The 12,034-nt window shown below is 56.6% G+C and overlaps 1 protein-coding gene across 1 annotated transcript in view; it reads left to right on the forward strand.

The window, feature by feature from the left end:
* The first annotated feature begins 9,644 nt into the window (after positions 1-9,644).
* Positions 9,645-12,034, forward strand: part of ILDR2 (immunoglobulin like domain containing receptor 2) — a 48,421-nt gene continuing 46,031 nt past the window's right edge. The window contains 4 exon segments of the mRNA XM_036272012.1: positions 9,645-9,655; positions 10,287-10,380; positions 11,427-11,528; positions 11,530-11,562. Of these exon segments, the coding sequence (XP_036127905.1) occupies positions 9,645-9,655; positions 10,287-10,380; positions 11,427-11,528; positions 11,530-11,562 (240 nt within the window).

Below are 12,034 nucleotides of genomic sequence, written 5' to 3' on the forward strand. Positions count from 1 at the left end.
CACGCACTCCTCCACAGGAAGAGGCCTCCAGCTGGAAAATATTTCCAGTTTCCCGTCCAGGGCGCCCGGAGTCTCGGTCTTTTGTGGTGGTTGTTTAGTGCCTCGTTTTAAGTTAGATTTTTTTTAAACTTTGAAATTCATTGGAGGTGGTTTTGAAGATACGGGGATGGGGAAGACAACACACCCAACAGGTAGCACAAGGGAAGGAAAGATGAGCAACATTTAGATGAGACACATGAAAAAAATAAGTTAAATGATACAGGAACTCTGGATATATTGAAAACCATGGGCCTGTACGTTTTAAATGGGTGAATAGCATGATATGTGAATTACATCTCAATAAATGTCTTTAAAAATATTTTTTTCTTTATTGATTTTTAGAGAGAGAGGAGAGGGAGAGAGAGATAGAAACATCAATGAGCGAGAACATCAATTGGCCGCCTCCTGCATGCCCCCCATTGGGGATCGGGCCCACAACCTGGGCATATGTCCTGACCGGGAATTGAACTGGCGACCTCTTGGTGCAGGGTCAACGCTCAACCACTGAGCCACACTGGCTGGGCATCAATAAGTGTCTTTTTAATTGATTTTAGAGAGAGAGGAACAGAGAGATAAACATCCATTTGTTGTTCCACTTATTTATGCATTCATTGGTTCGATGGGAATCGAACCACAGCCTTGGTGTGTTGGGACAACGCTCTAAACAACTGAGCTACCCAGCCAGAGCTTCAACAAACCCTTTTTTTTTAATCCTCACCCGAGGATATTTTTCCATTTTTTGTACAGATAGAGTGGGAGGGAGAGAGAGGAACAGAGAGAGAGAGAGAAACATCGACGTGAAGGGACACATCGAGTGGCTGCCACCCACACGACCAACCAGGGCCGGGGACAAACTGCAACTGAAATACGTGCCCTTAGCGGGAACCGAACCCGGGTCTCTCCGGACTGCAGGCCGACGCTCTAACCGCTGAGCCAAACTGGCCAAGGCAACAAACCCATTTTTTAATGGTACAGAAAGAAGAGGGGAAGAAACAGGGTAGCTGTGGAAGTCACGCTCAGAGCGGAGGGGGCCTGTGATGCTGTCTGTGGGCTGCGGCCACGCCGAGGGCGCGCAGGATCCCTGGGTGCCTGCTGGGTGCCTGCGATGAGGTCACGTTTGGGGAGGCTTCAGCTGCATTATATTTATAGCCTTGTGGTTGCTACCAGCCACCGGCAGGTCTCCTCGCGACGGTTCGCGTCTTCTCTCCTCGTCCTGATTGTCTAAAGTGCTGCTTTGGGAGAGAGACCTGAGGTCCACGCGCCCACCCATCCCACAGGGGCCTCCGGGGTCCTGCTCTGGCCCCCACAGCCTGTGTTCTGACCTTCTGTCAAGATCTGAAGGGTTGGGGACCCAGACCCTCCCTCGGCCGTGAGGTCTAACCTCTCCTCGGGGTTCGGCCCTATGTTTCCGGAGAGATGGGCACCCAGAGTTTCTGATCTCGTAGTTTTTAGCAGAGCTTGGGGATCTGCATTTGGGGCAACCACTGATGGGATTCTGATGCTAAACGTTCAGAACCCACACTTGGAAGAACACCCCGATTCTTGTGGCACCCTGCCATCGGCCCCCGCCCGCCCTCCTCGGTCTCCCTCCCTTAGGCTTCAGGTTCCGAACCATCAGATGTGATCTTGAAGTTCCTCTTAACCCTCCACCACCTGGGCAAGACGGCGGGCATCGTGGAGGGGCACGCGCTGGGCCTCGGTCCGGCCCAGCCTCTCCCTGGGGACCGCCCACTCGGGAGGTGGCAGGCGAGACCACCTGCACCTCCTCGCCAGAAGACAGACAGGCGGGGTGCTCTACAGAAAACAAACCCCCGGACGGTGGACAAGGCCCCGCGTCTGTGACTCACTCCGGCACAGGCTCTTCCCCGGTCCCTGACTCCTTGCTGACGCACACCTGCTCCGAGGGCTGTCACAGCTCACTTTTTCTGTGGGCAGCAGTGCCCCTCCCTGCGCAGCCAGTTCCCCTGGGCTCAGTCCAGTTCCCATTTCTCAGCTCTCATGTCCAAGGTTTGCAGAAATACCACTGTAATGTATGCTTAGATCCTGAAGATTATTTCATACTGTGCACACGAGCCCAGGCACGCGCACGCGCACACACACACAGGGAATGGCACACACACAGTACCAATACATCACCACATCAACCGTCTGGTCTAGATGTACCTTTTATGATGCAAAGGGCATATGCTTTGGAGTTTAAAGACCTCAGTTCAAGTCCTACCTCCGCCCCTTCCTAACTGCCTGATCTTGGGGAAGTTCAGTTCCCCGGGCTGAGTTTCCTCTTTAGGATGAAATGAGAACACTGGTGTAGCATCCAGGCCTGTGCCCTGCACCTCACAGGAAACCCACACGTGGCAGGTTAGCTCTTTCAGTTTTCTTTTCTTTTCTTGTGTCTGGAAGGACACAGTCCTCCAAGGGTCTCTCATACAGCGTGTCAGTCAGGATTCTTAACTGTGAGTATCAGAAATCATCTCTGGCCAAAACCAGAGAAGAGGGAGTTTTTGAGCGGCTGCTGTGGGGTGCAGAGTTGCCAGGAGGTAGGAGAGCCTGGAGCAGGCAGCCAGCTGGGCCCAGAGGGGCTCACGACCGAGACACGAGACAGCACCTCCGCGCCATCCGGGGGCCTGAGCTCCCCACCGCTGACCCCGAGCGCCGGATGCCGCTGCCCCCTCAGTGGCAAAGCGAGTGGTCTGTGGCCTCTGCTTCTTGTATCACTTGCTCCAGGACTCAAAAGGCTCAGAGACAGAGGGTCCCGGGCCTGTCTTCCGGCTGCCGTGGTCGGGACGGCTCTAGATTCTTTAGGCTTCTGCAGTTGGCGTTCCTCAGAAATAAGGGCATTCAGGGATCAGGCAGCCATACAGGACCACTGTCCAGAGCTCATCCTCACCCCTTCTGATGCTCACGTCTCACGGTTCCGTGTACACGGTCGTCCTGAAGTCCCCAGGGCACCTTCTCCCCGTCTCCGTGATGGCATCTGCCCTGCTCCTCCCCACTGAGTTATGGGGTTATTTATTTTTTGTTAATCCTCACCCGAGGATATTTTTTTCCATTGAGATATATATTTTTAGAGAGTGGAAGGGAAGGGGAGGAGGAGAGAAAGAGAGAAAAAACAACTTTGATGTGAGAGAGACATCAGTTGGTTGCCTCCACCTGACTAAGACCGGAAGTCGAACCTGCAACCCCACGGTGCGCAGGCCAATGCCCTAACCACCGAGCATGCTGGCCAGGCTGAGTTTAGTGGACCCAAGATGAGGTCCTTGATGGCAGGAAGTCTGTCTCCCTCACTTTAAAAAAATATTTTTCTTTATTGATTTTAAAGAGAGAGAGAGAGAGAGATGAAAATACTGATGAGAGAGAACATCAACTGGCCGCCTCCTGTATGTCCCCCCACTGGGGATTGGGCCCACAACCTGAGCATGTGCCCTGACCAGGAATCGAACCGGCGACCTCTTGGCACAGGGTCAACGCTCAACCACTGAGCCACACTGGCTGGGCTGTCTCCCTTCTCTCTGTAGCCCCGGTTCTTAGCACCTCGTAGATGCTTACCTATGTTCGTGGACATACATGTCTGAGTTGTCTCTCAACACACACAGGCTCCTTTCCTACACACATGGCACAGATCCCTGTACGACAGGGGTGGGGACCACGCAGCCCACGGACCGTAGGAGGCCCGAGAAATCATCTGGTCTGGCCCTGCCAAGGCAACCGCAGGCGGGACTCAAAATTCAATAAATCTAGAAGCCTTTTTCATAGCAAGACAAATTTATATTAAGTGAATCATAATAATAATGTACATTTTGAGGGACAAGCAAGGAACGTTCATTGCGGGATGGACAGGACACATACCAGCACATGAAGGAACAGACACGTGCGCTTCTTGTCGGCTGCCCGTGGCCCATCTGCCTGTGTTGTGGTGACTCAGAGGACAGTCAGGGCCAGGCAGGCTGGGGGTGTACACGCTGTGAAAGTGTTAACACACTGTGGGAAACCACTGTGACCCGGTGATGATGAGACAAGACGCGATGAGAAGATTCTCAAGACCTCGACCTTGCCTCTGATGACTAACGACGTTGTCGACACAGACGATAACTCCAGTCCAACCTTTATCCCTGTCCGTGATCAACAATCCTTGAAAAAACTGCATCTCAGGAGAAGATAAAGGAAATTACAGCACAACAAAAGACCTCAGGAGTTGATGCCACAAACGTTGGCTATGTTCCAAATCCAAGGTGCAGGTTTAGAACAGCGATCGACGCAAAATAATCGCGTCTCTGGCGACACACACACTGGACAGTTATTAAAACTTAAGTGATGTGACATCCTCAAACGGTGACTACAGAGAAAAGAAAAGTTGATGCAGAGTGTCAGTCTCTCCAAGAGAAACGGACAAAACATTTTTTTTGCTGAAGTCAGAGGCAAACCTGTGGGTCTTGTTTGTGGCGATGCGTTAGCAGTAATGAAAAAAGCTGACCTGGAGCCTCATTACAGCTCAACACATGCTAAACTCAGTGCACTGGGAGGCCAAGTGCGTCTGGATAAAATCAATGCTCTTCAACGGGGTTTGGAATCACAACCAGCCGCTTTCACAAGGCCTCGTTGTGACAGAGACAACGTTATTCAGTTGTGTAGTGAGCGAGCTAATTGCAAAGAAGCTGAGCCTGGTGCAGAGAGAGAGTGTGAAACAGTGTGTGGTGGCTGCTGCGGAGTTGTCAGCACCAGACAAAGTAACATTGTTTCACAGGGTTAGTTTGTCTCCAAGAACCATCTCAGATCCGATTAGGGGCGTAGCACAAGGTACCGGAAAAGCACTGAAGGGTTCTGCAGGAGATTTCCAGTTTTTCTCTCCGGCTTGATGAGGCAACAGACATAAGAAACACGGCCCAACTGGCCGTTTTCGTTGGCGGGATAACTGCAGAGTTCGACGCTCCAGACGAACTGCGGTCACTGGGACCACGCGTGGCACCACAAGAGGGGAGGACTTGTCTGAGAGACTCGTTTTATCAAGGAAAAACCTGAGCTGACATTTGAAAAGTTAAGTGGCCTTCCTACAGGTGGAGCTCCAGCCATGGTTGGCTCACAAAAAGGGTTCATTGCATTTGTCAAGAAAGAACTGAATCAGCCCTGGCTGGTTTGGCTCAGCGGTTGGAGCGTCAGCCTGTGGTCCAGAGAGACCCGGGTTCGGTTCCTGCTAAGGGCATGTACTTCGGTTGCAGTTTGTCCCCAGCCCTGGTTGGTCGTGCGGGTGGCAGCCACTCGATGTGTCCTTTCATGTCGATGTTTCTGTCTCTCTCTCTTCCTCTCTCTCCCTCCCACTCTGTCTGAACAAAATATGGAAGAATATCCTCGGGTGAGGATAAAAAAAAAAGAAAGAACTGAATCATCTCAGTCCTGATCCAAGTGGTTTAATTCTAGCCACTGCATCAGACAGCAAGAGTCTCTGCACAGTCGTTGCGGCTCAACAACGTGATGTCACAGTAGTGTCGTGCATACATTTTGTAAAAAGCAGAGGGTCTAACAGCCGCCAGTTTGAGGACTTACTGAATGATGTTGACTTTGAGTGCGGTGACCTCGTTTATCACTGTGAAGTGCGGTGGCTGACTCTCGGGAACATGCTCATGAGGTTTTACGAACTGCGGGATGAAGTCAAGCAGTTCATGGAGACGAAAGCCTGTCAGGAAACAATGGTGGCAAGTGGCTGTGTGACTTAGCGCTCACGGTGGACATTACCAAGTACTCTCAGAGCTGACCATCATTTTGCAGGGCCCCAACCAGCTTCTCAGCTCCCTGCTTTCAAACATGAAATCATCTGAAGCTAAACGAAGGCTGTGGAAAGTGCACCTTGAAAGGAATAACACGGTGCATTTCCCACTCGGGAAGGACAAGAGCCTTCTAGACACTTTAAAATGCTGGAGAATGAGTGAAAGTAATTGAGACATTTAATGAAAGATCCAAGGGTGTGAAAAGTAAACAAATAGAATCGAACACCTTGGCTACACCATTCAATGTGGAACGAGCTGATGTGCCTGATAACCTACAACGCGACATCATTCAGCTGCAAAGCGGTGGTGAGCTGAGAGCTGGTTCAACCACCTCCCACTGCTTGGGTTCTATCAACGTTACCTAAGCAGTGATGGATTTCCCACTTGGAGGAGACAGGCACTGAAATGTACATTTGTGTCCGGAACAACTTACTGCCGCGAGTAGTTCTTTTCAAAACTCACCATCGCAAGGAGTTGACCGAGCTCCAGACTGACCGACACAAACCTGGAAAAGCAGCTGCAAGTAGCAACGCCATCAATACCAATGTCACAGCCCCACCACAGAGAGGCAGTCCCAACCATCACAGTAGGGGTGAGTTAATTAAATGTTTGACCAAATATAGCAGGCTAATTTTTGTTGTTGTTCAGATAGAGTGGGAGGGAGAGAGAGGAAGAGAGAGAGAGAGAAACACTGACGTGAAAGGGACACATCGACACTGCCACCCGCGTGACCAACCAAGGCCAGGGACAAACTGTAACCAAAGTACACGCCCCCAGCGGGAACTGAACCCCGGGTCTCTCTGGACCGCAGGCCGAAGCCAACCCTCTAACCGCTGAGCCAAACCAACCAGGGCTACAGGCTAATTTTTAAGTTGATAATTTTATAGGGCGGGGGGAATGATGTTATAAACATCCAGATGGCCCTTCACAGAAAACAGTTCCCCACTCGCTGTACAGCATGCGAACAAGCCCCGTGGAGGTGTCCCGCACACTGTAGTGTTGGCCGATGCACTTGATTTAACCAGAAGGCTGAGAAGCCGCACATGTTGGACGGACGACTGTAAGCCACATTATTATTCTAATTTGACTTACTTTCTATTCAAGAGCTGCAGGCCCTGAGTAACGTGGTAACAGGAGGAAGTCAGGATGCCAGGGTTCCCGTCCACCTTTCCCAGTTCTGCGGGGCATCTTGGTTCAATGCACGTCAGAAAGGGACCCAGACTGAGGCAGGGCGGGGTTCCAGCTCATGCAAACCCCCTTGCAGAGGGGACTTGCTGATAAGTTACCCCAAGTCCGGGCGGCCCGGCCTGGCGGCGCTGTCCCTCCCCGGCTGCCCCGGTTGGCCGACGCCACGTGCACGCACCGCCGCCCCTGCGCATCCCCAAGCGCAGTCCTGGCTCCGCTCCGCGCGGCCGGAGCGCCCCCCTCACGCCCCTGTGCACTTGGCCACTGGGCGCCGGCCGCGGGGCCGCACGTGACCCAGAAACTTTGGAGGCCTCGGGCGGGCGGCGGGCGGCGCTGCGGGCGGGGAATCGCGGCGGGAGCGGGCCGGGCGGGGGCCGGGCGGGGGCCGGGCGGGAGCGGAGGGCGCGGGAGCGGAGCCGGCGGCGGGAGCGGGAGAGAGCGGGAGAGAGCGGGAGCCCAGCGGCAGCGCGCCTGGGCCCGTCTGCGCGGCCCGCCCGGGGCGGCGCCCGGGGACGCGGACACCCGGTCGCGCCGCCGCCGCCTCTGCCTGCCGGTCGCGCAGCCCGATCCCCGCGCCTCTGCCGCTTCCCACTCCGCTCCCGCGTTCGTCTGGATGGGGAGTTGGGGACGATGGACAGGGTCTCGCTGGCGTGGACCGCTCTTCTCTGGCTGACAGGTGAGCTGCCTTTCCCACGACCCCGGGAACTTGGCGGACATTCGCGCAGTGGGGGTCTCAGCCGCGCCACCCCCGCGGCCACCGCTCGTCCCCAAGGCTGCGGAGCCGGCTGGTGGGGAGTGGGGGAGGGGCCGTGTGTCAGGGTGATAGCGGGGGGGGGGGGGGGCGGGGGCGGAGAAGCCCAAATAGGAGCCAGACGGTGGAGACGCAGGTGTCTGACCCGTGGGAGACTCGAGACTGTTGTTGTGAACGTGCGTTTCCCCTTCCAGACATGGGTCCTCCTCGGTCTGAACCCGAGTTGTAGCGCTGGGAAAGCTGGCTGGAGGAGACTAATTAAGGAAACTGGTTTTCTGGGGGTGGGGGTGGGGGTGGAGGAGTGTCTCCTTCATTCCTTCCCACAAGACTCGGGGACCCAGGGGCATCCTCAGGGAGGGGGTGAGGGGGGCGGTGGACGGAGGCGCCACTGGTTGTGGAGTTTCGGGCCCTGCTGTCTCTTGTACCAGTGGGGAGTGGTCCACAGCGAGGACCCCCCAGTACACAGGGTTCTGCGCCCCCAGTGAAGGCAATTTGCAGAAATCCTCAGAAGGTGGGGCTTCTCCCAGCACAGCACTTCCTCCAGGGGGCCCTCCAGTTTCCCTGCCTTTTCTGACCTTCCTTCCACCCTCCTGGGGTCTGCAAAGGTTCTTGTTCCTGCCAAGTTGTCCCCACCCCATGATTCTGTGTGCTTGAGGGACAGAGGGCTGGGCAGGGTGGCCAGCCCGGAGAGAGTCACCGAGCAACCCTTCGTGGGCAGTGTGGACAGGTCTGAGACTGTGACTGTGGACCCCGAGGGATGGGGGAAGGAGCGGGGGTCAGAAAGGCTGTGAGGACAGGATGAGGGTCGTGACGGGCAGAAGAGAAAATGCAAAACCGCACCCGAAAATGAAGTCTTGTTCCCTCTGGGGGCACCGACCAGAAGGCTTGGGAGAATCAAGTCCGGGGGAAAACATTGAAAACATCTATAACAAGTCCATGAAAGAGGGTAAAATACACTTAAGAAAGGCAAACCCCTGTTTCCCTCTGCTTCAGATTGAGATTCCTGACAGCCCGGGCTTCTTCCTGTTCCAGATGAAGGGCCCTCACCGGCCCTTGCGCCCCACTGGGTTTGGGGGGGCACCCTGCGCCCAGTTAGCCTCCTCTCTTGGCTGCTCTGAGAGCCTCCCACCCACATTATTCCAATATGAATCATCCGTAATTTCAGGGTTTGGCCGATCCGCCTCCCCCTCCCCTGGCCCCCCAGGGCCTGCCGCTTCCCCTCGCCAGTTCCCAGTGTCCTCAGTTTGCCTCTTCTCTTATCATGTCCCGGGAGCTTTGGCCTTGAGCCTGCGCCACCCCTCCCTGGAGTCAGCCCGCCTCTGGGGAGGGGTGCCCGAGTCAGGGTGCTCTAGGGGTTTGCAGGGAGAGGAAGCAGAAGGGACTGTGTCGCCCTGGCTGGCTGGCTGGCAGCGTCCGTTGCGAGGGAATCCCATCGCTGGCCAGGACGGAGGCTGGAGCTCAGCCCTCTGACTTAGAGAAACCGAGGCTGGCAGAGGAGCAGCGACTCGAGCCCAGTGCTCTCGAACCCAGGGCCAGAGGGCTCCTGGGCTGCCTCCTGAGGTCTTCACTGTGGGGGTTTCTGCTTCCTTTGTGTTGTGAAGGGTGGGCTGCTTATCTGGCCTCTTCCTTCCGCTCCTGCGGAGGCTGCCCTTGCCTGGGGGCAGGCAACAGGCTAGTGAGCAGGCCCCCCCGCAGTCAGGTGGCCGGGTTTCTGCCCCCTGCAGGCAGGCTGGCTCCCGGGGTCCCAGGATCCCAGCTTCTGCTCCTCCTCGCCAAGCCCGCCCTGGCCTGTGACTAGCTGCTCTCACCCTGAGCAAAGGGAGGCGACAATGGCGGCGGGGGAGGGGGGAGGAGAGGCACAGGGGCACACGGGAAGACAGGGGTTCAGACTCATCCTTCACGGGGAAGCCATGGGAGAAAGGTGAGACGGTCTCGTCCAGCCTACTGGCTGACTCCTCTCCTGAAGGTGGTGGGAGGGTGGGAGGAAGGGAAGGACAGATTAAAAATGAGTCAGAGCCAGGAAAACACACATTCAGCCTCCCTCCCCTCCTCCTCGCTCTCTTCTCCTCTCTCTCCTCCCCTCTCCCTCCGTTTCTCTCTTTGAACGGAGGCTGAGCGATTTCTAATCAACACTTCAGCATTTCCCTGGGACTCCAGAGCTCCCTCCTCCTCTCTTGCTAAAATCCTGGGTTTGCGGCTGCTGCAGATTTAGCCTGGTGGTTTCTTATTGTTGGGATGTCGCTTCCTGTCATAGATTGTGTGCTGCTGTGTCCCTGTTGTTCCAGCAAAGCAAAATGCTCTCCAGCTGCTGGCGCAACAGGTGCCTCGGAGCAGGGAGACCGGAGGAGGCTTCGCTCCGCCTTTGTTCCCCCGCGTGGCCGGTGTGTGGCGTGGTCCCCTCCTGGCCGCCGGGCTGCTGGGGCTCTGTGACACGGGGGACATGCTCTGGAGACTCCTGGGTCTCTCCGATGAAGACCGCTTGCTCTAGTGGCATTTCCTTTGCTGCCCCTTTGGTTTCGCTCATTCCTTCGTTCGTCCGTTCTGTGTTGAAGTCCTGGGGTGTCTAAGTATGGTGCGGGCGCGGAGAATAAACAGGTGGAAGACAGTCCTTGCCCTCGAAGAGCTGTCATCTGTGCGGTGACTCCAGTGAGTCTCCAGGCAGCTTTGATGTGGGGAAGGTCCTATGGTGTGAGCCAGAGAGCCGCATGGTGCCACAGAGCACGGCAGCGGCATGCCCAGCCCGCACCTGGGGGCGGCTGAGGCAGCTCTGAGACCGCCCCAGAGGCGACGGTCCAGCTGAGACCTTGCTTCGCGCACGGCCAGCTGCCGGGGTCCTCCCTGTCGTGGGGCTCAGTCGGTGAAGAAGACCCAGACCCTGCCTTCGGGGAGTGCGCAGCCTGGGGGTGCGAACTGTGAACACTTAGGGGGTGGCCTGTGCAAAAGCAATAATGGGGACCCGTACTGGGAGTTGGGGGGCTCCGGGGACTGCGGACCCAGCCTGCAACGGGAAGGGAGGTGTCCAGCTGTTACCTGGTCTGGTTTGTGTCCGGGTAGATGCCCCGTGGCCGTGTGCGGGCAGGCTTGGGGGTTCTGAGCCCTGCGGAAGGGACAGTCCCTCTAGAGGCACCCCACTTCCACGCCCTCCTTTCCCGTCTTGCTTGCCCTTCTGTTTCCCTCCTCTGCTCTCCTGTCCCCCGGAAGAGACCGTATTCACCCCGAGCCCCGTCTTTCCACACCGGCTCGGCTCTCCCCACTCTCCACCTGCCCCCCGCCGAAGCTTCTCTCTGGACCAGGGGAAGGGGCTTCGTTCCGTATCCCCAGCACTCGGTTCGTGCCAGACTCGCGATTCCGCAGGCCGGCCCGTTGGCCCGGACCGGGGTGTCAGTGCACGGGGGCCTCACTGCGTGCCCTGAGAGTCCGGGTGCGCGGACTCGGTGCCCAGTGCAGCGTTCGTAGTATTCGCACCAGGGCGTGGCTAGCGGGAGGAAGCCCGGCCTGGGAGCTGGAGAGGGGTTTACTCCCCTTTCCTCCACAAATGACCTGTCCGGCCATGGGCAGCTGCTCTTAGCATCTGTGGAATGAGATGACTTCTGAGGTCACTGTCAGCTCTAAGAGTATGTGGCTCTGCCCTCTTCTCCAGTTTTGATTAGAAATCAGAACGATAGAGTTCCAGGTCCAGTCTCCTTTCACAGTCCATCCAGGGAAGAGTCTGCAGGAGCCCAGGTCAGCCTGAGAAACACCAGCTTTTTCTTTGCCTTGAAATCTTGAGCCTTAGGTCGACATCCCCTTTGCTCCCAACCCAGCACGATGCTGCGGAGGGACGGACGAGCTTTCTGTCCTTGTCTGGACCACAGACCCAGCACGATGCTGCGGGGGGACGGACGAGCTTTCTGCCCTTGTCTGGACCACAGACCCAGCACGATGCTGCGGAGGGACGGACGGGCTTTCTGTCCTTGTCTGGACCACAGACCCAGCACGATGCTGCGGGGGGATGGACGAGCTTTCTGTCCTCGTCTGGACCACAGACGCAGCACGATGCTGCGGAGGGACGGACGAGCTTTCTGCCCTTGTCTGGACCACAGACCCAGCACGATGCTGCGGGGGGACGGACGAGCTTTCTGCCCTCGTCTGGACCACAGACCCAGCACGATGCTGCGGGGGGACGGACGAGCTTTCTGCCCTCGTCTGGACCACAGACCCAGCACGATGCTGCGGGGGGACGGACGGGCTTTCTGCCCTTGTCTGGACCACAGACCCAGCACGATGCTGTGGGGGGACGGACGAGCTTTCTGCCCTTGTC

This window comes from Molossus molossus, unplaced genomic scaffold, assembly GCF_014108415.1.
Source record: "Molossus molossus isolate mMolMol1 unplaced genomic scaffold, mMolMol1.p scaffold_m16_p_20, whole genome shotgun sequence".
Taxonomy (NCBI): Eukaryota; Metazoa; Chordata; class Mammalia; order Chiroptera; family Molossidae; genus Molossus; species Molossus molossus.